This window comes from Lemur catta, chromosome 11, assembly GCF_020740605.2.
Source record: "Lemur catta isolate mLemCat1 chromosome 11, mLemCat1.pri, whole genome shotgun sequence".
Lineage (NCBI taxonomy): Eukaryota > Metazoa > Chordata > Mammalia > Primates > Lemuridae > Lemur > Lemur catta.
In genome coordinates this window covers 4,160,167-4,184,943 of record NC_059138.1, presented here as the reverse complement: position 1 = coordinate 4,184,943, position 24,777 = coordinate 4,160,167, and the positions used below count along the sequence as shown (strand labels likewise).

The following is a 24,777-nucleotide window of genomic DNA, read 5'->3' as shown; positions in this document are numbered from 1 at the left end:
GTGAAGGCTGCCAGCCATTAATTCCTGCGAAGAGCTCATTCTGAGCTCCTCTACTAATTCTTAAATCTAAGTGATAACCAAGGATCCCCCGATATTTGATATTTGATAAAAAGACTAGAATATTAATGAGACCAAGATAAAAACAAAAATTACAATAAGGCAAACAGGTAAGAGGGAAAGCATTAACTTTAAAGAAAACCCTTAACATTTTTAGAGAGAGTCAAGATTATAAATCCCTAAAATGAGACGGGTGCTGGGGAAGAGGGAGGGAATGAAGGAGAAGAATCAAAAATTTAAAATATTACTGCCAAAATAAAATTAAAGGGTCTAAAAATAAATTAAGTAGAAGAAATGCCCAGGGGGGACAAAAACAGAACAAAAAGACAAAAGACTGGGGGGTGGAAGGGGGGATTAATTTAGGAAGTCCAATAACTCAACTAAAAGGAGTTATAGAGAAAACAAAGAAAAGATAATTAAAGTAATGAGAATTTCCAAGAACTGAAGAACATGAGCCCTTAGTTTATCGTAATGGAAAAGAACGACATCTAGACATCTTTGAGAAATTTCCGTTTACCAAAAAACAAACAAACAAACAAAAAAAAAAAAACCTGAAGCCTTTAAAGAGTTTCTATGGATGAAAAGACAAAATCCATGACCCACAAAGGAACAAAAATCACACTGCAGCATCACACTTCTCCTTACCAACAATGGACGCTGGAAGATATTGGAGCAATGATTTCAAAGCTCTGATGGAAAATAATTTTCAGCCTAGTTGGATTTGAATAAAATAATGCCAGTCACTAGCTAATAAGGGCTACTGAGCACTTTTTCAGATAACAAAGGATTCTAAAATTTATCTCTCTCGAGGCCAGGAGTTCAATACCAGCCTGGGCAATGTAGCAAGACCCCATCGCTTTAAAAAAAAAATTGCTGGGCATGGTGTCAAGTACCTGTAGTCCCAGGTACTTGGGAGGCTGAGGCAGGAGGCTTGCTCGAGGTCGAGTTTGAGACCAGCCTGAGCAAGAGCGAGACTCCGCCTCTACAAAAAAGAGAAAGAAATTAGCTGGACATCTAAAAATATGTAGGAAAAAATTAGCCAGCCATGGTGGCACATGCCTGTAGTCCCAGCTACTCAGGAGTCTGAAGCAGTAGGATTACTTGAACCCAGGAGTCTGAGGTTGCTGTGAGCTAGGCTGATGCCATGGCACTCTAGCTGGGGCAACCGAGTGAGACTCTGTCTCAAAAAATAAAAATAAAAAATAAATAAAAAGCTTGGTAGCAGGGCAAAACATACAGATAAGAAAAACATGCCTGATTTTAACCTATGATAGAAGATTCCAGTGAGACATTGAAAATGATTACAGGAAATTCTTAAATAAACCCATTAGTTTTACCAGATAAAAATGGTTTTCTATTTCTGTTTTTTCTGTTGTTAGAGGTGGTGGTAGTAGTGGTTTCTTTTTTGTAAGGAGAAGACAGCTGAAGGGGACTGCTACAGCATTATGGCTTATGATGTTTACATTTTGTTTAACAATATTCTACTCTAGAAACAAAAGCTATTTTTTAAATAAAACATCTAAAACCATACTGTAATTTATTTCTCAAAATACAAATTACGTCATGATTAAGCTTCCATATGATGACAACATTTTTATCTTTAGGGAGTGTCATCAATACCAGTTAAATAGATTAGCCAGGCATAGTGGCATGTGCCTGTAGTCACAGCTACTCAGGAGGTTAAGGCAGGAGGATTCCTTGAGCCCAGGAGTTCAAGGCTGCAGTGAGCTAGGATTATACCACTACATTCCAGCCTGGGTAACAGTGAGATTTTGTCTCTTAAAAATAAAATAAAATAGGCCGGGCGTGGTGGCTCAAGCCTGTAATCCTAGCACTTGGGAGGCCGAGGCGGGCGGACTGTGTGAGCTCACGAGTTCGAGACCAGCCTGAGCAAGAGCAAGACCCCGTCTCTACTAAAAATAGAAAGAAACTGTATGGACAGCTAAAAATATATATATAGAAAAAATTAGCCGGGCATGGTGGCGCATGCCTGTAGTCCCAGCGGCTCGGGAGGCTGAGGCAGGAGGATTGCTTGAGCCCAGGAGTTTGAGGTTGCTGTGAGCTAGGCTGACACCATGGCACTCTAGCCCGGGCAACAAACAGAGTGAGACTCTGTCTCAAAAAAATTAATTAATTAATTAAATAAAATAGAATAAGTTAGTGCAATTGTTCATGGAGAGAAGTTTAGATTCTACTTTATTATTAAGAGCAAGTGCCCAAGCTAGCCATCATAACCTCATAATCCAGTCGTCACAGACCCACTTCTCCAGTATCCATGAAATATAACAAAAAGCTAACAAACATTTAAAACATAATTTACCAAACTCCCTTCAAACCAAGATAGGAAAATATTGAATAATTTGACTCCTGAAGGCTGGGTATGGTGGCTCATGCCTATAATCCTAGCAACGATCACTTGCCTGGGCAACACAGACCCTCTCTCTACAAAAAGTTTATAAAATTTAAAAAAGGATATAATTTGACACTTGAATTACATTTTTGTTGTCATTAAAATGAAGCAAAGAAAAAATGGTTCAGAGTTTAGAAAAGATACAACTCATGACATGTCTTTTATTTTACATTTTGTATAGGTCTAGAAGTTGAAACTAGATGCACAAAGCCAACTATAAAACTAGAGCAATTATTTTATAACAATTATGATACTTTACATTAGAAGTAGCAACTGTTTATTCAGAAATAGATACTACTGAATAGCTTATACTTCAAATTTACCTTGTTAGAATACATTGTTTCCAAATCAACAGTACCTAAAAAACAGAACATATACTTCAGGGGTTTTCTTTGGTTTGTTTGGGGTTTTTTTTTGTTGTTTTTTTTTGGTTTTTTTTTGTTTGTTTGTTTTTTTGAGACAGTCTCACTCTGTTGCCCTGGCTGGAGTGCCGTGGTGTCAGCCTAGCTCGCAGCAACCTCAAACTCCTGGGCTCAAGCAATCCTATTGCCTCAGCCTCCCGAAGAGCTGGAACTACAGGCACATGCCACCATGCCCAGCTAATTTTTTTCTATTTTTAGCAGAGATGGGGTCTTGCTTGCTCAGGCTGATCTTGAACTCCTGACCTAGGCTGGTCTCCTGACCTCAAGTGATCCTCTCACCTTGGCCTCCCAGGATGCTAGGATTACAGGCATGAGTCATCAAGCCCAGCCTACTTCAGTGTTATTTAAATTAATTTTAGAAAAATGGCCAAACAGGATTTTGTGGCCTAGGTATAAAAAATGTATACATGATGCTTACTTATAAACTAGGCACTGTCACATCAATATATAATAAAAATTATTCTATAAGATAGTTTAACATGTTTTACAAGAAAAAGACATATTTAAGGCCACCTGGGGTTAATATTAAATATCTTAGAACAGGCAACACTCTAAATATGAATTTAATTGTGAATATAATGAAGTGTACACTATCTTAAAGAGTTTTACTTAACAACAAGAGAACATGAATTTAATTCACCACACTGGTTTTCTCTGATCTTGAAACAAATTGTCTAAAAACCACATTAGCTAGACAAGAATAGTCAAAAAGAATAATAAAAATAAAAATCTCATTAGCTATGGAATTGTTTTGAGCTTTTAAAAAATTTCTTCTGATCTACTTGAATTCTGGCAATCAGATTCACATAAGAGATATGTTAAAAGTGCTGGTTAAGCACAGCGGTCCCCAATTTTTTAGCACCAGGGACCGGCTTTATGGAAGACAATTTTTCCACATGCTGAGGGTGGTGTATCAGGGGTGGGGTGGAGGCGGCGTGGAGCTCAGGAGGTGATATGCAGTCCTTTCCTAACAGGCCACAGACTGGTACTGGGCAGTGGCCCAGGGGTTGTGGACTTAAGGGACACAGATTTTATTTCCTGGGGTTTTTTTTTTTTTCTTTTTAAACTACAACAGAATTAAACCCACATGAAGAAATATGCTAAAAATCCTCAAACCTGTAAAAGGTATACCTGAGTCTAAGTATTTTTTCAGAGTTTTCAAACCATATAAATATTTAAATTATGTTAAATGTATTATTACCATTTAAATATCCTACAGAAGTATTATCTAATCTTATATACACACAAAATTTTTACAGAATTGGAATCAAAATGCTGAGTTATTCTAGTATAATAAAACCACTAGAGAAACTAAGTGAAAAAGCCTTAAGAACTAAAGGGGGGGGAATCATATTTTATTCCCATTATTCTTATATCAACTTCAAAAAGCTGAATATAAAACTTTTATAATTATCTGTTCTCTCCTTGTTTACAAGCTAGATTTGATTCCATGATAAAAATACACATCTCTATAACTAAAACTATCATACTTAATGCTTTAATACAGTTAAATACTTAAATACAATAGTTCTTTTTATTTAGTCTTTATTTTTAACAGTACAATCCAAGTCAAGTCACTTTTCAGAACCATATGGACAAATATGATCCTCTGAAAAGAAACAAAACCTTTTTATCCTTAGGGAATTTGGGAGTTCTGGCTTTCTACATTTCTGTACCTAAACTATTTCATAAAAACTGCTACCATAGCTCGGATCAGCCATATATATTATCCTGCCAAATCCAATACCACTGGAAAAGAACACTTTCAGCTTCACCCATCCACCCTTTACGCAACTAGTTTAAATAGGGCACACATGCAAAAAAAAAAAAAAAAAAAAAAGAACCAACAAGAACAGTAAGGTTATTTCTTGCAAACCTCTCCTATGGCTCTGAAGATCTCACACAACCCACTCACATACACACAAAACTCTCTCTCTCTCTCTCTCTCTCTCACACACACACACACACACACACTCTCTCACACTCTCTCTCTCTCTCTCTCTCTCACCCGAAGTGGGGCAATAAGATGGAGAAAAAAGCTTGGGTAGAGAAAGATCTGACGTAGAGCAGACACCTAAAAAAGGTGGGATGGATTTCTCTGAAGCCCAGATCCAGAAAACTGCCAAGCTACAGCCAGCCATCAGAGAATGCCTCCAAGGTTAACTCTTTGCTAACCATTTACAGGAACTATTCCCTCTGCTGCCAAATTTCAAATAACCCAACAAGTCCATTATTTTATATTATTTTTAAAAAATCTGGTTGGAAGCCAAGAATATAAAACAAAGGTAAACACGTTTTGTATCATTTTGTACCACAATGTAAAACCTTAAGTCAGGCGGGGGGACACACAGTGGCTCAAGCCTGTAACCCCAACACTTTGGGAGGCTGGGACTGCCTGAGGCCAGGAGACCAATCTGAGGAACAATGAAGAACCAGTCTCTACAAAAATTTTTTTAAAAAATTAGCCAGACTTGGTGGTGGACATCCATAGTCCCAACATCTTGGGAGGCTAAGGTGGGAGAATTGCTTGAGCCCAGGAGTTCCAGGTCACAGTGAGCTATAAATGGGCCACTGCAAGCCAACCCCAGTGACAGTTTAGGTTAACCACATCAATAAATCTCCAAATCCTTTACAATCTACTGTCTCTGAAGCAAGGAGGTTAAACCAAAATATTAACCACCTACAGTGGTCTTCATTGTTTGCCAAAAATGTCCTACTTGCGCAAAGGAAATTTTTCATTTAAACAAATCTAATTAAGACGCAACCAATTTTTCTTCCTTATATTTATAGATGTTTATCATGATTTTTTTTTACGTTTTTTTTTTTTTAAACCACCTTTTTCAAACCTCAAAACAAACATCTACAATTATGGAAATTACCCCTCCCACTCAATAAACAATTGTATTTCTCCTCCAACAGGAAGCAAGGAAGGAAGGAAGGCAGGAAGGGAGGGAGAGAGGGAGGGAAGGAAGGCAGGAAGGAAGGAACGAGAGGAAAGGAAGGAAGAAAGGAGAGGAAAGGAAAGGAGGAAGGAAAGGAGGGAGATGTAACTGCAGTCTACTTCTGTTGCTCTAATAAACTAGCTTACATGATGATTCAACAGTGGTCTTGGGTTATCAAAGAACTCGTACATGTCAATAAACAAACGTTTTAAAGATTTTCAATATGGGGGGTGATAAACAGGGGCAAGTTCTGACTTTCTTCCCACAGAGGCCAGGTCAAGAAATTACTTTTTTTCAGATCTGTTTTATCCTATAAAATCTTACCAACTCAGAACCCTGATTATAGATCATCAACTTCCACTTAACATTCTCCAAATCTACAATAATACAGGAATCCCACTAAAATTCAGGACAATAAAATTTTTAAAAGATCTAAGACACAACCAAGAAACCAGCCCTAGAAAGCTGCTGAATACCTCACTGATGCTGGTATGCAGATGGACAAATTAAAGACAAACTCAGGCTCTCTGGTCAGAAGAGAAGAAAACTGAAAAATAGAAATCCATTCTTCTATTATAACAAGATTTTAAGATGTTATTCCAAAGAACCATCTATAATGAACTGTGAAATTATTTAAAATAAATATGTTTAGAAGACACAATGCAAAAGTTTCTAGATTTTATTTCCACTGTATCTTCAAATATGAATAAAATTCCACACAAGTTTCAATCCCAGGATTTTTATCATTCAATTTACAAAAGTCATATAGAAAGGTATACGAAGCACAAAGATTTGCCGATTGTGAAAAGTACTCAATAAGATTTAATAAAAATATTGTTTTTGGAAAAATCATTTCTATTATCAATTAAGATATTCTTCACCTAATTATTTTTGGTTTTGTGCCCTTCCACCAGAGCACAAATTAAGATGTTGAATATTGGGCTATTCCGTATACCAGAATCTTGTCAGCAGTAAGATTAATCAAGTACTATTAGCTTTAATTAACTCATCGCTTCTCCTCAGCCACTCCATGGCTCCCTTGCTTCCCCCATAACTTCCCCTAAAATCCTAAATATTACCTACAAAACAAACTCCAGACATTAGTAGGCAGGCACAGTGAAGTCAAGCACTTTGTGGAAGCATGGGGCTGCTCTTGTTAGCAGCTGCCAATATAAACATTAAGGGAGAAAAGGCAATGAGAGTTAAAGAAAACTAGGGTATGAGTGACAGTAATAAAGAAATAGAAACATTCTATGTAGCATGTTTATCTATGGCTCTCAAAAGGTTTAGCTGTATTTCATTAAGGCTATGAAATAAATTAACTTCTCAGTATTTTCTTGATGAAAGGAAGAAGATTCGTTACCAGTCCTAGATTATTACAAAAACAGAACAATACCATGATTAAAACTTTGTTCCCCCTCCAAGTACCATGTTCTACTAATGAGATAGGGGATGGGAATGAACAAAAAGGACATTAAACCAAATATTTTGACTTTCCAAAGAGTAAAACATTCTAATGCTTTGTTATCCTAATCTACAAATATTTTTCTTCTACAAAGAATTAAACTATAAATGGACTAAAAGAAATAAAGCCCACCTTTTTGGGCCAAACCAATGGATGCCTTCCATGTATTAATTCATAACTTTACCTGTAACCCTTGTCTCCCTGAAATATATAAAAACAACTGTAACCCAACCACAGCAAGTCCACTTGCTCAAGGTTTCTTGGGTGTGGTTCCAGGTCATGGTCCTCAAGTCTGGCTCAGAGTAAATCTCCTTAAATTATTAAAAACAAAAAAAAGGGACAGAAAGAAAGAAGGAAGGAAGGAAACCAGTACACAAAAGGTAATTTTCTATATAACCAAATAAGGCAAAATACTTACAGCAAATATTTTAAAATATATGTCATATAATGAGCTTAAATCAATACTACAAAAAAACTAGGTCTCCCTCCTCAGTAAACTACAAACAAAATATGATTGGTCAATTTATAAGAAATACAAGTAGTGAGGCCTGTAATCCTAGCACTCTGGGAGGCCGAGGCTGGAGGATTGATCAAGGTCAGGAGTTCGAGACCAGCAGGAGCAAGAGCAAGACCCTGTCTCTACTAAAAATAGAAAGAAATTAGCTGGACAACTAAAAATATGTAGAAAAAACTAGCTGGGCGTGGTGGCACATGCCTGTAGTCCCAGCTACTCGGGAGGCTGAGGCAGGAGGACTGCTTGAGCCCAGGAGTTTGAGGTTGCTGTGAGCTAGGCTGACGCCATGGCACTCTAGCCCGGGCAACAGAGTGAGACTGTGTCTCAAAAAAAAAAAAAAAAAAGAAATAAAGAAGAGAAAAGAAAGAAATATAAATAGTGAAACTTAAAAGTATTCACTAGTCCTACTAATCAAGTAAGCAAAAATTTGAAACTGAAGTACTATTTTTCAATTTTTAAGCTAAGGAGTAAGATAAAAATTCTAATATGCCATGCATGATGAAGATTTTATGAAATTAGTCCTATCACACATTGCTACTGACATTACAAAGATGCAGCCCTTTTGATAGAGCATTTCAAATTTTTAATAAACATGACAGTTCTTTTAAGTGATGAGACTGGGGTGTAAAAAAAAAAAATTAAGAGTTCATATTTAGTAGGAACTTAGTAACAGGCACTGTTCTAACACAGCTTCCTTAACACATATACCCTATTTAATTCTCTCAATAACGCTGTGACAGGAATGCTATTATCATCTCTGTTTTATAGGTGAGTAAACAGATGCAGAGAGATTAAATAACTTACACAAAGTCCAACAACTAGAAAATAATAGAGCCAGAATCTCACACCAAACAAATGGATGCTGGAGCCCATATGCTTCTCGATAGCTATCAAGAATGATAAAATGCGTCTTTCTTTTAACCTAGTGATCCTGCCTATGGAAATCTGTCCTATAAAAATAATCCAAAATATGAAAAGGACTTTATCTACAAAGATGTTAGCCAGAGCATTACAAATGGTAGCAAAAGGGGGTGGGCCAGGGAGGAGAATACAGGCATACAGGAGATGGGGGGTTGGTTACATAAGCGAGGGGGTGGTTACTCAGTTTACTCAATGGAAAATTAAGTACCTTCAAAAACATTAGAAAGATGAACAACATGGAAATCTTCTTTTACATGTTAGGAAGATGAACAACATGGAAATCTTCTTTTACATATTAAAAGGGAAAGTTGACCACAAATGTCTATATATACCATGATTAATACCATGAAAACAAAATATGTATATGAAAAGTTTGAGAGAAAAGATATCAAAATAATCTTGTCTATATTACAGTTGTGCGGAAAGGAGTAAATTTTTACTTCCTTGTGTGTTCCAAATTTTCTGTAATAATGATATAATTTTTAATAAAAGTTAACTGATTGAAGTAATAGATTTGCACAATTAGAAATCCACAGATTATGTGACCACAGCAGAAGAAATTCAGGCTCAAACTGAAAGGAACGATGTTTTGACCTATTTATATTTCAAAAATTGTAGAAAAGAATTTATATGATATAATCCCAAATCATGCTCATTTTAAACTAAACTTAAATTCTACTTTAACCAAAGCCCAAATTAATCCCAGTCTATCACCAGTATTATCCCAAAGACCTTGAGAGAAAATGCCTACATTTGACAGTAGCCTCTTTTTTTTTTTTTTTTTTTTTTTTTTTTTGAGACAGCGTCTCACTCTATTGCCCAGGCTAGAGTGCCGTGGCATCAGCCTAGCTCACAGCAACCTCAGACTCCTGGGCTCAAACGATCCTACTGCCTCAGCCTCCCGAGTAGCTGGGACTACAGGCATGAGCCACCATACCTGGCTAATTTTATATACATATATACACATATATATACATATATATATATATATATATTTTTTTTTTTTTTTTGAGACAGAGTCTCACTCTGTTGCCTGGGCTAGAGTGAGTGCCATGGTATCAGCCTAGCTCACAGCAACCTCAAACTCCTGGGCTTAAGCGATCCTACTGCCTCAGCCTCCCAAGTAGCTGGGACTACAGGCATGTGCCGCCATGCCCAGCTAATTTTTTTTTTCTATATATATATTTTTAGTTGGCCAGATAATTTCTTTCTATTTTTAGTAGAGACAGGGTCTCGCTCTTGCTCAGGCTGGTCTTGAACTCCTGACCTCGAGCGATCCACCCACCTCAGCCTCCCAGAGTGCTAGGATTACAGGCGTGAGCCACCGCGCCTGGCCCATTTTTTCTATATATATTTTTAGCTGTCCAGCTAATTTCTTTCTATTTTCAGTAGAGATGGAGTCTCACTCTTGCTCAGGCTGGTCTTGAACTCCTGAGCTCAAACAATCCGCCCCCCTAGGCCTCCCAGAGTGCTAGGAGTACAGGCGTGAGCCACCGCGCCCAGCCGACAGTAGCCTCTTAATAACACAGGTAACTAAAACGTTATCATGAACTGGATTAGGATCAGCAAATAGTAGGGCTGAGAAGTATAATGATACAGATATTTCATGTGAAATTCTGGCAGCAAGGAGAACCAAAAAATAATTTTTTAAACTCAAAAATGATCATTAAGTTCTTTATCCAGCCCTGTTTCCCAATGCCAGCCAGCACTAGGAAAGTAACAAGACTCTCAGTAGACTCCTCACCAACATCAGCCATTGCAGCGCCTCCACAGCCTAACTACTTCTAACTGAACTGGTCCTCCCTCCCCAGGAAGAATGAACCGAAAGACAAAGGGGCTCAAGAGAAAAGCAGGGTTAACTGGAGGAGTAAAGGGTCACCTAGGAGGCTCATAGTGGGCTACATAGTTAAAAGAAAGGAAAATTAAGAGATATGAGGCCAGCAATAGAAAGAGAGAATAATTTGATATAAATTACTTTGAGAGGAAAAAAATCTACACTTTGGTTCATTCCTATCCTTCATCATCCTTTAAAAAAAAGTCATGGCCAGGCGCGGTGGCTCACGCCTGTAATCCTAGCACTCTGGGAGACCAAGGCGGGTGGATCGCTCAAGGTCAGGAGTTCAAGACCAGCCTGAGCAAGAGCAAGACCCCGTCTCTACTAAAAATAGAAAGAAATTATCTGGCCAACTAAAATACATATAAAAAAATTAGCCGGGCATGGTGGTGCATGCCTGTAGTCCCAGCTACTCGGGAGGCTGAGGCAGTAGCATTGCTTAAGCCCAGGAGTTTGAGGTTGCTGTGAGCTAGGCTGACGCCATGGCATTCACTCTAGCCAGGGCAACAAAGTGACACTCTGTCTCAAAAAAAAAAGGTCACAAAAACATAAATCTAAGGATATCTAAAACTTTGCACTCTCTGGCTACTGGGGACACAATGTTGAAAAACCATGGTAACCAAGTTCGAGAAGCTCATAGTCTGATCTATCATCTTTCTCAGCTGTGTCTTGACTTGCAAAAGTCTTAAACCTTAGAACAGCAGTTCTCATAGTCCTAATACTGCGATATAAGGTTTGTCACAAGTGCTTTCTTATTAATTATATGTGAAATACTGAAGTTTGTGAAAATTTACTTAAATGTAAATTAGGACAGTTCAAAGTTGTCCCAATAACAACCTCACTCCTACTCCCACTTTAACATGCTTTCTTGGGGATGCTTTCTTGGGTCCACTCATGAGATACATTTCTGAAATACACATCACGCAGTCTTCTGAAATTTGCTAATGTCCATCAGAGAGTATCTTCCCTTAAACATCATCTGTCAAGTATCTTTCTAGAACAAAAAAAGCACTGGTCTGTCGTTAACTCTACAACTGTTTCTTGCAAGGACGCAGCTTTCAGGAGAAAGAAACCTCCACCTCCTCCTGCATCCAAGATAGTTTCCTTCACAGGGTAGTTTATTTTTAGAGTGAATTTCTTATTCTGGAGGCTATGATCCTTACAAGCCTCTGGATATGTTTCAAGGGGTCACTGAACCCTCCCCTTAAATTATACAAAATTTGCATATATTTATATTCATGTATGCATTCTTCTGTGGGAAGAGAAGATACACCAAAGAAATGTGCAACCCCAAAGAGTTCAGAACCACCCAAGATTAAACTGAACTCCCACTACAGTGACTCTTAGTATTTAATGCTAATAAAATTAACAAATAAAGTTCTTGACTGTATGTCAAACACCACTCTAAGCATTTTACACACACTGACTTATTTAGTTCTCCAATAACCCTATGAAATGGTGCCATTGTTATTCCACTTACCAGATGAAGCAACTCAAGCACAAAGTCACTTGCCAAAGGTCACACAGCTGTCTGTCTGAAAATCGTAAAATTTCTCAAAATGAAATATGGCTGTTTGCTTGTGCACATACTTCCTACTTCTATTAGCTACTGTGTCTTTCTGTTTAACTCTCACCTGAGTCAAAGACAAAATTAAATGATTTTGTTGTCAAAGACTCATCTCTGCTAGGCTGCCAATTACACATGTATAGACCACTAAATTCAAGAAAGGCCTTAAGTACCATTAAGTGTTGAAAATGGAACTTGAAAGGTATTTTGTCCCTGAATAAAACTTGATTTTGGATTTTTAAGCTAAACATCTGATCAGTTAAAAGATACCTGTATCTCATATGTAGAAAATCCTATAGAACCTATTAAAATTAACACTAATAATCGAATTTAACAAGATAACAAAATACCAGACCAATATATAAACATTAATTTTTCTATATACTAGCAACAATTTATAAATGAAATTAAGAAAGCAATTACATTAACAACAGCATCAAAAAGGAATTAAGTACTTAGGAATAAATTTAACCAAAAAAAGTGCAAGATCTGTATGCTCAAAGTTATAAAATACTGCTGACAGAAATTAAAGATCAGAAGTTACCTCATTTGATACTTAACAATCACATGCAGTATTATCATTAGTTACAGTTTTACAGTTGTTGCCAAGGTTATTTTTCTAACACAAATACAATGTTACTCCTCTGTTCAACATCTTCAATGGCTCCTTATTGTCTATAGTAAAAACTCAAAATTCCCAGTTTACTTTTCCTTCCTCATTTCCTCCCATACTGGACTGCAGTTTCTTAAAAAGCAAAGGCCCCAGACACACCTAGATTCAAATCCTTACTCAAAAACTTGCCAACTATGCGACCTTCCTGAAGTTTCACTCCTTCACCTGTAAAACTGGAACTAATCATTCTACCACATGATTATTAAGTATTAATATCAAACAAGGTAACTTTTAGTAAGCACTAGAAGTACCTAACACACAATGGTCAAGTACTAGTTCCTCCCTTCCCCCTGTTCTCTTCAGTAAAGTTTGCTTTCATTCTTCAAGACTTAACACAGATGTTTTCTTTCTTCAATTCCCCTGCAATAACTTCTTCCTTCTCTAAGGTTTCTCACACTTTGCAAAACCTTCTATTATAGAATGTGTTATTTTGCACTGAATTATGAAAAATTGATGGTAGGAATCTTATCTTATTTTGGTCTTCCCAGTGTACAGTACACAGATGCTAAGTATTTGATTTTGCCTAACATCTTCCTTGGGTGACTAAGAGAACACAAATAGGAAAAGTAAATCTGAAAATAAAACATATGCTTTAGAAACATACTTTAAAAAAAAAAAAACACAAGTTTTAATTACCTATAATCTAACACCCAAGCCAACTCCTAATGAACACACAGTGTGAGCAAGAAATAAACCTTTGTTGACTGAAGTCACTAAGAACTGGGACTCTGTTACCAGAGCATATTCTAGATACTCTGTCATACACATAAAAGGAGTTTAGTTTTTCTCTACACTCCGCCCCCATCTCCAGTGTCAAGAATGTTCTGCACAAAGTGGGAACTCAGGTTTATTAGCAAACTTCTTAAATATGGAATGAATGTGGGATATTTTTAAAGAAATGATAGGCAAAGGTTAGCAGAATACTTTCAATGAAAAGATTATAAAAACTGAAGTACCTACACATTAAAAAAAAAGTACATTAGTATATAAATGGGAACATGCTTTTACTCCCCTCTTTACCCAAAATAAATATTTCTACTACTTCCATACCATGCTGAGGTCAAAAACTGGGGGATCAGGATTCAACAAAGCATTGCAAGCAGTTACCACCACATGGGCCTCAACATGAAATCATCTGCCATCCCAAGTGGTTCAATATCATTATTCTCACACATCAGAAAATTAGGCCTATGGTGATAAACCAATTGCTCAAAGTGATAGAGACTGCTGGCTGCTTCTGTAATACCCACTCCCATCATTGGCAACCTATGCTAGGTAGCAACGTACTCAGCTAAAGGACTGAATTCCCAGCCTCATCTGCAGCTACAAATGGCCATGTGAACTTTGTGACTAAGTTCCAGCCAATTACATATAAGCTGAAACATACAGTACTTCTTAGAAGGGTATCTGAAAGGGAAAGACTGTGCCCTTGGACTCCTCTTTCTCCATTTTGCTTCATGGGACATGGATGTAATATGATTGGGGTGCCAGTGGTCATCATGGAATCTGATGGCGAAGGCCACACCCTAGAAATGTCTGAGCAGCAAGATAAAAGGAGCAAGCCCCTGATGACTGACTTTGCAGTGCAGAGGCACCACACCAGCCCTAGTGTCTAGCCTCCAGACTGTGATGTGAAAGAGAAATATACACTCCTGTTCAAGTCACTATTACTCTGGGGTTCTCAATCACATAAAGACAAACCTAATCCTTACTAATACATCCAGCTGTTAGAAGTTGGCCCAGAAATGGAAATCAGGTCTTCTGACAGAGTCCATGATGCTCAAATATATATTTCTGTATAAGTTAAAAAAAGTAAAATCATGCCTTTTTTAGGATTGCTATTCATAATTCTCTTATCTATTACATATTATACAATTATAGTCCAGTCTATACTGTGACAACTGCATTTTTAAATACAATTTTAACTCCCCAATAGTAAAAATCCATCTCTATTTTAAAATACCTTAGGGAAATAAGGGGCAAAGCTAAGGTGAAGCCTCATTTAACTATCTCAGTAAAAAAAGTTGGAAAACAATTATGATTTTTATCATTTGTATCCCAAATACTTTTTGTTCTTAGAGTCCTTTTATTCACAAACTCATCTGCTTACTTTATATACTACTGTACAACAAACCACCACAAAGCAGATTAAAACCACCACCATTTAATTTATTCATGATTTTGCAACCTGGGCTGGGCTCAGCTGGGTGGTTCTTCTGCTGGTCTTACCGGTAATCACTTGTGGCTGTATTCAACAGGCAAGTCAACTAGGGACTGAACTCAGCTGGGACACTGGAATGGTTAGTCCTCTCTTTCCATGTAGTATTGAAATCCCTACCTCTCCACATGGTCTCTCCAGCAAGTTATGACCTAGCTTCTTATACAACAGCAACTCAGGGCTCCCATGAGTACAAAAGTAGAAGCTGCCTGGCTCTCTTAAAGGCTTACACCCAAAACTAACAGAGCATCATTTTTGTTACAGTCTAGTGGTTAAAGTGAGTCAAAGGACTAGCCAAGATACAAGAGGAGGTAACTTTACAATAGCATGAATATCAGTAGGCATGGTTCACTGGAGGTCACCAATAGAGTAGACTACCATCTCCTTCTTTATTTATTATACAGGTAACAGCTTGATGTATGACCTCTAGGATGCTATAATGTCTTTGGGGCTCAGTTGTCTGTAAAAGGGTTAGATTAAATGTTCTTGGAATTTTCATCTAGTTTTAATATTCTGTGACTCTGTAAGTACATAAGTCTGATATGAGAAAAACTGGGCCACACTAACCAAATGCTTCAACTATGGTAGAACAATCCAGTTATGAAAGCTTTAAGGTAAAGAATATGGTTTTGTTTCACTTTTTTATTTTATATGCAACTGGGCACTTACTCCAAGCACGTGGTGTATGTCATTAAATCCCAAAAATCAGGAAATCAAGGAAATTTTGGGGGAGGGGGTGTTTTGGTTTATTTGGCTGGACTCCACTAAAAGATAGAATTAAGAACAAAACCACAAAGACTTCACTGTGACCATCAACTACGTTGCTTCTAATAAAAATGGATTACAAAAGGTGTAAAAATTAAAAGTGTCCAAGTATAAGACATAAGAAATCATTTTAAAGCCACACAGTAACTCCCATTACATTTAGGGAGGCCTACTAATAAAACCCAGGTCAGCAGAGTGAAAACATTTTTTAAAATCCACAATGATAACATTTACATTTAAATCATTTTGTAACATTACTACATAAACAGCTTCTAGGGAATTGCTTTGGTTGTTTTTCACGTGTTACTCATAATGAAAAACATTCTATAGTGATTTCTGCTTGCCTAGCTTTTTTGTCTTTCTTCTTTTTGTCTTTATTAGGGACATCTACACAGAAAGGGAATCTTTGCCTCCCACCCCAGTAACTACTACATTACTTTATGCCATGGCATTTTTACATCGAGTTTGGCATCTCATCACTTCTGTCACTAATAGTTCCATGACAACAAGCAACCACTTGACTGATAATTAATGATTAGTGGCAATGACAATAACAATAATAGTAAATCCTTACAATAACACCTCTTAATAGCACTTAGTGTGTGCCAGACACTATTCTAAATTCTATATACAAATTCACAAGAATCCTAAATTAGGTGTACCATTATACTCTCTCTATAAATGAGACAACCAAAACACAAAAAATTTAAGTAACTTACCCAAGGTCAAACAGCTAATAAGTAGTGGATCCTGGATTTGAATCAAGATAGTCTTGGTTCCAGAGTCCATGGTTGCCCCAGAACTTGGTTTTCTTATTTGTCAAACAATATGCTGTTATAGTTTTAATTATTAGCTTTTTTTAAAAATGCACAGATGTACATTTGAAGTATTAATATTTATTATGTATCCTTCCAAATCTTTCTGGATGCACAAAATATATACATAGTTTGGGTTTGTGTTCTTTTTACAAAATAAAGTTGGTACTAAACTTATTGCTTTACAACTTTTTGCAAAGTTTTCCTCAAGTAAGCAATGTATCATAAACATTCTCCCACTTCAGTACCCACAGATCTACCTCTCTGTCTTGATTAAAAACTGCAATGGTAGTCCAGTGATGAGCATTTTGTTGTTGCCAACTTTTCTCTATGAGTAATTCTGCTGCCATGAGTATCTTTGTATGTACATATTGCCCATTTGTACTGAGAATATATTCTGATTGCCTTTCTTAGTCTTCTGGGCATTCTTGGTCCCCCATCTCCTAAGTGTAACATAGCATACTTATCTTTTACTATTTCCCACACTTCATATTCTCAGTGATTACAAGCAAGTCACATCTTTAATCACTTACCCTAGTCTATTCCTCAACCCCAATCCTATATTCCCACATGCTCCCCAGTCATCCAATCTATCTTCTGGACATCTATGACAGAAACTTCGAGATTCCTCCACAGTGGCTGGGATCTCTCTTCCATCTCATCCATACTACCAACAACATCTACCCTTTTCCTTCATCACCTCACACTACCACTATTGCAACAGCCTATTATCTCTGCCTCCACGTAACTCTTCTCTCCATATTATTACCAGGGTGGTTTTTCTAAAACAACCATAATCAAATCACCAAGTATTTGAGTGCCTACATTCAACTGCATAAAATGCTACACAGAATATAAAGTAATTTAATAAGGTTCTTGTCCTCAGGAAGACTGTAAATATCTACTTTTAAAACCTTAATTTAAAAAATAAACTAAGATAACCTCGGCATAAAGCAGAAGTTGAAGACCTACAGATCACTGGTGTTCCACAGAGTAAACCCAGCCTTTAAGATATAGTCCCAAATAGTGTTTTAAATTTTTTTTTTTTTTTGAGACAGAGTCTCACTCTGTTGCCCGGGCTAGAGTGCCGTGGCGTCAGCCTAGCTCACAGCAACCTCAAACTCCTGGGCTCAAGCAATCCTACAGCCTCAGTCTCCCGAGTAGCTGGGACTACAGGCATGCGCCACCACGCCCGGCTAATTTTTTCTATACATTTTTAGTTGTCCAGCTAATTTCTTTCTATTTTTAGTAGACATGGGGTCTTGCTCTTGTTCAAGCTGGTCTTGAACTCCTGAGCTCAAGCAATTCTCCAGCCTCGGCCTCCCAGAGTGCTAGGATTATACAGGTGTGAGCCACCACGCCCGCTCCCAGAAAACTATTTCATTTTCTTTTCATTCTACTTGGCTAAATCCCACCAATACTTCAAGGTGTAATTCAAGTACCACTTCCTCCAAATCTTTGAGGACCCCTCTCAGCCAGTGAATCTTCTTCCAGAGGTGACTGTCCACCCCAGCACATGTTTAGCATTCACATGCTCCTTGAATAACGTGTCAAATGGAAGATCTAAAAATTACAGAAAAGTACAGAAAGCATAACACTTGTTAAACAATTTCACATTTGTGTATCATACACAGCTACTGCCACCACAAAATTAGCAGCAGAAGCAAAGTGAAACAATTTTCCTATCTTTCACCTGAGGCATTTTCTAGAATGTTACAGTGAAAAAGCAAAAAGAGCTTTGTCATCCCTGCTTCTCTTATGTTCTTAAGTCCTTCAAATTCTACAAATAAACACTTCAATTCTAACTTCAAGACTGACCTTTCTATTAAATTTTTCACAATAATCACCAGCATATACTTATATGCAGACGCCATCATAAAAAAAGAAAACATCTCTTTTCTACTTCATAACTTTTGCAACTTATCATGCCAACAAGTTCAGAAAATTGCCACTGTACACAACATGACAAAGAAAAATTTTAAAGACAGGAGGAAGGCATTAATCAGTTTGCTGAAATTAAAAGATAAAAACAAGCCAAAACAATATAGAAAAAAAATTAAAGAAAGGGAAAACACACACCCCCCAGAAAGTTTATTCCATGGCAGCTAAAAATTATTACTATGTTCAGCCCAAATGTCTCACAGGTTAAAAACTAAACTTGGCCAGGGGTGGTGGCTCATGCCTGTAATCCCAGCACTTTGGGAGGCCAAAGTGGGAAGATTGCTTGAGGCCAGGAATTCGAGACCAACCTGAGCAACATAACAAGACCCCATCTCTACAAAAAATTAAAAAATTAACCAGACTATGGTGGCACACTTGTAGTCCCAGCTACTCAGGAGAATGAGGCAGGAGGATGGCTTGAGCCCAGGGGTTTGAAGCTGCAGTGAGCAATGATCAAGCCACTGTACTCCAGCCTGGGCAAGAGAACAAGCCCCTATCTCTAAAAATAATAATAATAAAATTAAAACATAAAAAATAAATTTTAAAACTAAACTCACATGCCACTAAAGGTATCTCACATCTCCCCACCAAGTAAAGAGTACAAAGAGAGCATCTAATGTTCTTCATAACTGGAAACTGACCATTTTCATTTTGGAAGGTCAGTGAGGTTTCATCGAATTCCCTCAGTTATACACTTTAAGTGACTTAAGGATACAGGGTTAGACAACCACTGTCTACCCAGAGAAACCTGACTGTGGCCAAGGGAAAAACATGCAGTTTTGCAAAACGAGGATGGGAGGAAGCAGTGCAGATTTTCACTCTGCAAACTGCCTACAAATCTGGCATCATAGAATTAAATGAGAGAACAGAAAATGTAATAAATCACCATTTTCAGAATGGGAAAACAATCTGTTGTGATACTTTCAAATTTACATGGAAATTCATGTTTATCAAGTTTACATATTAATAACCAATATGTTAAATATAAAATTGTATAGCAGACTAAAAACACAGTCTCAAATATCAGAAATTCCCATGAATAAGACCAACAGGACAACAGCAAACTACAGTTAAGTAGAGAACAATATTGTAACAGTCAAGAGAGGGTGATATTCCTGGACCAGCTATTCAACTGAATTAAAACATATCAGTGCCTATAAAGTGCCAAAGACCAGTTAACTACCAAAAATTTCCATTTATCAAATTTCTTGAAAAATAATAAAAATTAAGAATTGCTATCATAAAAATTACAATTTGTATCTCAAAAAAGCCGATTAACAGTGGTATCTCTCAACTAAAAACTGTTGTTTTATTAAGCTGCATATATTGTAATGCAGTACAGTTTTCCATGACTTACTTCAAGTTCACAGCTACAGCGATGAGAAATTCTGTTGGAGGAAGGGCCTTACAAATACACAGTAGCAACAGTCACCTGCTGCACAGCCATTTTTTGCTGGTCCCTTGTGTAACATCACTGCTTGTGCCTAATTTTTCTACAACAATAAGGCTGGCTCTCTAATAATAGTAATTGGTTCAGGGTATAAAGAGTTGACTCAAAAAGGGCCAAGGATAGTGCCTCAGAAATCCTATCCCCACCACCTGCTGCTTCTGCACCACCCCACACCCACCCTATTCCTAACATCAACTTTGATGACTTGGTAAGAAACATGGTAGAATATTTCCTTGGCTTCCCAATTTAGTAATGTGAATTTATAGTCTAAGGATGGAAAAAATAAAATCAAACCTTCATGAAACGTTTCCGTAACATTAACAGAAAAATAATTAGACCTTAGTATATGCATAATATGGCAGGAGTTTCTTCACCAATGGTAAGATCTGTGCCTCTGATAAAGATTATGAGATACTAAATAACCAAATAATTAGACAGTCTTTACAGTTACAGAGAGCTTTTAGACAAATTTACAAAATGTAAATTTCACTGTAGCACCTGACATTTGTACAACAGGAAATTCTCATTTACACACATACCTACTTTTCAAACCAAAACTAATAGCTTCAGTTCATATTTCCTGATTTTAGGTAGTAAACATAATTTTAAAATAATTATAGTTAATGTAAAAGCAGTAACTATATAGCCTAAATTTTTTTCTGTTTTTTAAAAACCAGAGTGTATTATTTCTTTTTTTCTCTTTTTCAGAAACCAGAAGTGTAATAGTCTATGCTTTTTAAATGGGATAAAACACACAAAAAATTAACTAACACCATAAAAACAAGAAAATGCTTAATTACCTGTTATTAACAATTCAAACTCAAGGCAAGTGTAATTGGAAGGGCACGGTTACCTTTTTTTTAAATCCAAAGACAAATACACACTACACTTTTTAAAAACAGTGTCAAAACGCATCTTCTCAAACTTAATTCAATCCACTGAGTCAGTTACCATATAAACATTAACATTTTAAAAACCTTTATCTCTATCAAATTTTACACACAATATCAGTTTCATTTCTTAGGTAAATTATTTGCAATTTCACATTGTTTCATAGATTACAAACCTAATTTACATTTTCAGGGTCTTTACTACCTCATCTACAGGGTCTTTTTCTGTCTGGATTCTACTACGGTGTAAAGATACACAATTGAAAAAACTCTTTGCTTTCCATTTCACATTAGTATCCATTTACATGTTTCTAAAACAACTGGGATACTCCATTACCTTCAAAAGACCCCAATTCTTAAGAATTTACTAAAAAGTTTGGAACCATCAAAGTTACCAGCAGATTTTACTTTCCTATAAAGAATGCTGTATTAGTTTTCAAATCAAAAAGGAAAAACTCTTTTAGATTTGTTCTACACATTCCCCAAATTTTTGATGTTTTATATTGCCAGATTATCCTGTCATTCAGTAGATTTTTAACTTCTCAAAAAGCCACCTATTTCATAATTAAAATAATAAAATTGTAATACCCTAAATCAACCTTTCTTCCGGTGCACCCAGGAGTTGCACTAATATTAAGTGAGCTCATTTCGGTAGCAGGGGATGAGTGTGTGTGCGTGTGTGTGTGTGCGCGCGCGCGCGCACGAGCGCGTGTGTGCCGCGCGCCCGGATGCAAACGTACGGCGACTGGGGTGTGACAATATGGATAGGTCTACTCTTCCTCTAGTAACAATTTAAATGCAAATCTAAAACATAATAATCTTAAAATAACGCTCCGTAAGAGACCAATAAATGCTTTTTTTAAATAGTGAAATGGGAAGCAATCGAGTTAAAACCCTAATGGAGCTTGTCCTGAGTTGCTTTAAAAGATACAAAAAAGTGGCTTATAAGTCTAAAGTTCCCTAAAACTCCACCTTCCTTCTTCAAATTTCGATTAATATACGAATAACGGCATTTTATACCTGACATCATACGATGCAAGTGGCATGATAAATAAACTCCAACTTTGTATCACAAAGAAGCTAATGTAACAATGTATACACAGCTTGTACTGGTTTCCCTCATGATTTGTCATAGCTAGGTAAGAGCTGGCAATGAAATATGGAGGCAAGTTGAAGGCCCTGAATCATTTTCACAGCAAAAGGATAGCAAAGCAAAAAAGAGCACATTCAGTCGAGAGCTTCATGGGTTCCCACAACCCAACTCTGCTACGCCTCAGTTAACGCTACTATTTTTACTACAAAACACCAAACACAACAATATTACTAAATTAATGCACCCGAACCAAAGAAACAGCCTTCCCCATAAATGTGCTGCCTTCCTTCACGTCCCAGCGTGGCCTGCTACTACCAACAAACAGTTCAATGAGAATACCCTGTAATGAAATGAGTGGGCAGCACACGCCATTCTACAACTTCGAAAAGACACTCACAGATCTCCACGGCACACTGATGAGCCACAATAGCCGAGCAGTTCACTGGCACTAGAAGGGGTTTCTTAATTTACACGAAAGTCGCCAAATAACCACTCTACACCAAGACATTCCTGGTCATGTAACAAGCTGGCGTACACAGTCCTAATGTACGCTCGAAAACAAACGAAACCCATTCCCAACCCAGTTGTCGCCAAGACTTGTAACAAGTTAAGCAACACTCGCGTCTGCATTCTATCCGAGTGCGGGAACACCGGCGACGTCTCCAAAACTTAGGCGGCTTTCCCCGAAACTGCGCGATCACACCGGAGCGGAGCCTCCCGGCGCCGGGCGGCGCGGGTCTGGGCGTGGGGGAGGGGAGAAGAAGTCGAATGGCTTCCTAAGGTATCGTTTAAAGGAGAAAATCTCGCTTTGGGGCCGGGAAAAGTTGAAGGAGCAAGTGGCCGACAAGGGAGAGCCGCGCCGGTTCCCCGCGACCTCGCCGGCCCTGCGCCACCGCCGGCCGCGGCGTTTGACAGCTGCGAGAGTTTCCCGGGCCGCCGCTTTGTGGCCGTCGCGGGCCGCCGGGGACTGGCGGTGCGCCTCGCCGCTCGCTCCCGACGACCCAGCTAGGCCACGGCGGACTCCGGGCATTTCCCAGCCAGAGCGGCACGAAGCGAACACGGCGGAAGGCCAAACTCAAAAGTAAAGTGTGCGGGGCCGAGCGAGCGGGGCCGGCCCCGGGCGGGCGCGACGGGCGCGGGCCGGGCTGGAGCCGCCGCCGCCCGGGCCGCCCCGCCCCCACTCGCCGGGGGGCGCCGGGGCGCGGGGGCCGCGGGCGGGCGCGCGGTGACAGCTCCGGCCCGGCGGCGCCGCTGGCTCCCGGCCTGGCTCCCTCGCACTCAACTTACTTCTTTCTGGCTCTCTGGAAAGGGGAAGCGCCATCTTTGCGAGGCCGGCCCCGAGGTCTTTTGTCTGCGGCTGCGGGGCTCGGGGCCGGGGCTCCGGGCTCCTCGGGGGGTGGTGGCGGCGGCTGCGGCTGCTCCACGCTCTTGTCCTCCTCCGACGACATCCTAGTCACCAGGAAAGACACATGGACCCCGGGCCTCCTCCTGGGGGGCTCCTCCCGCCGCCGCGGCCGCCGCCGCCGCCGCTGCTGCTCGGGTTCCTCCTCCCCGGCTCAGCCTCTCGCATTTCCCGCAGCCCCGGGAGCAGCAGCAGCAGGTACCGGGAGAGGCGGCAACATGGAGCGAGCAGGACACGCACTCACACACATCGGCGCGGGCGCGCGCACCTCCGCGCGCAGGGGCCGGGCGGGGGGCGGCGGGAGGGGCGCCGGCGGGCGGGGCGGGCGGTGCGGGGCGGGGGCGGGGCGCCGCCGGGTGCGGGGCGGGGGCGGGCCGGGAGGAGCCGCGCGGGGGCGGGGCGGGGTGGCCGCGCCGGGCGCCAGGGGCGCCGGCCCGGGGTCTCCGCCCGCGGCCCCTCCCCCAGGGCCGCCCGGGGCGGGAGGAGAAAGGGGCCGCGGCGGGGAGCGGCGGGCCGGCCGTTAGGGGCCCTGCGGGGCGGGCGGGGGTTGCGCCCCGCGGCCACCCTCCCCCGCCGTCAGGCGCGTCAGGCCCCGCGGCGGCGGCGGCGAAGTTTTGACAGCTGCTCCGGTGCAGGCGGAGGGCCCGGGGCTGTGCGAGCGCCGGCCCCTCAGCTTGCTCGCTGGCTCGCCGGGGCCGAGGAAGAGGAAGTTTTGCGGGTGTGCGTGTACCCCACACACACTACCGAGGCCCGCGCCAGGGCTCCCCCCGGGCGGCCGCACCACAGCCCTCTCAAACTCGCCGCCGTCTCGCCCACACGCACCCTCCTCCACGTCCCCCGCCCTCTCCCCTCCCCCCACTCCTCGGCCCCTCGCCCGCCCCCCGCGCGCCGCCGCTGCCACTCACGGGGTAGCTCCGCGCATGCGCCGCGCCCGCCGCCGCGCCGCCGCGCCGCCGCTGACCTCACCGCCCCTCCTCCGCGCGGCCCCTCCCTCTGACGCGGCGCCCGGCCCGGCCTGCTCCGGCTCCGGCTCCGGCTCCGGCTCGGGAGGGTGCCAAGCTGCGGACACAGTGGTCCGGGATCGGGGGTCGCGGGGCCGCGGGGCGGGGGGGAAGAGGAGCCGTGTAAACACTCGGACGTACGCGGCGGGGCCCACGTGCGCCCCGCGGCCCCACGCCCGCCCCGGCGGTCCGTGTGCTGTGCCGGGGGTGGAGAGCGACTCCGCTGTGATCGACGCCGCTGTGCTTTCGGCGTTACAACGCCGTTTTCAAAAATCCAGGGATGGTTTATAAAGCTGTAAAGCAAAGAGAACGGTGACATTTTGAGGAATAAAACGCTTAAAGACAAAATGAACCAATGAAAACCCAACAACTTGACTTTAACGTTCAGTGTGTTGTG

General features: G+C 40.4%; 1 protein-coding gene across 10 annotated transcripts in view; it reads right to left on the bottom strand.

Moving 5' to 3' along the window:
- Window positions 1-23,652, bottom strand: part of KMT2C (lysine methyltransferase 2C) — a 252,561-nt gene extending 228,909 nt beyond the window's left edge. For 9 of the 10 annotated variants that reach the window (XM_045564886.1, XM_045564890.1, XM_045564893.1 and 6 more), the window contains exon 1: window positions 23,265-23,646. In XM_045564886.1, the coding sequence (XP_045420842.1) occupies window positions 23,265-23,425 (161 nt within the window). In that variant the 5' untranslated portion in view covers window positions 23,426-23,646. Of the gene's footprint in view, window positions 1-23,264 lie in introns of all 10 variants that reach the window. The other variant, XM_045564894.1, reaches the window with a different exon arrangement.
- Between the last annotated feature and the right edge of the window lie 1,125 nt (window positions 23,653-24,777).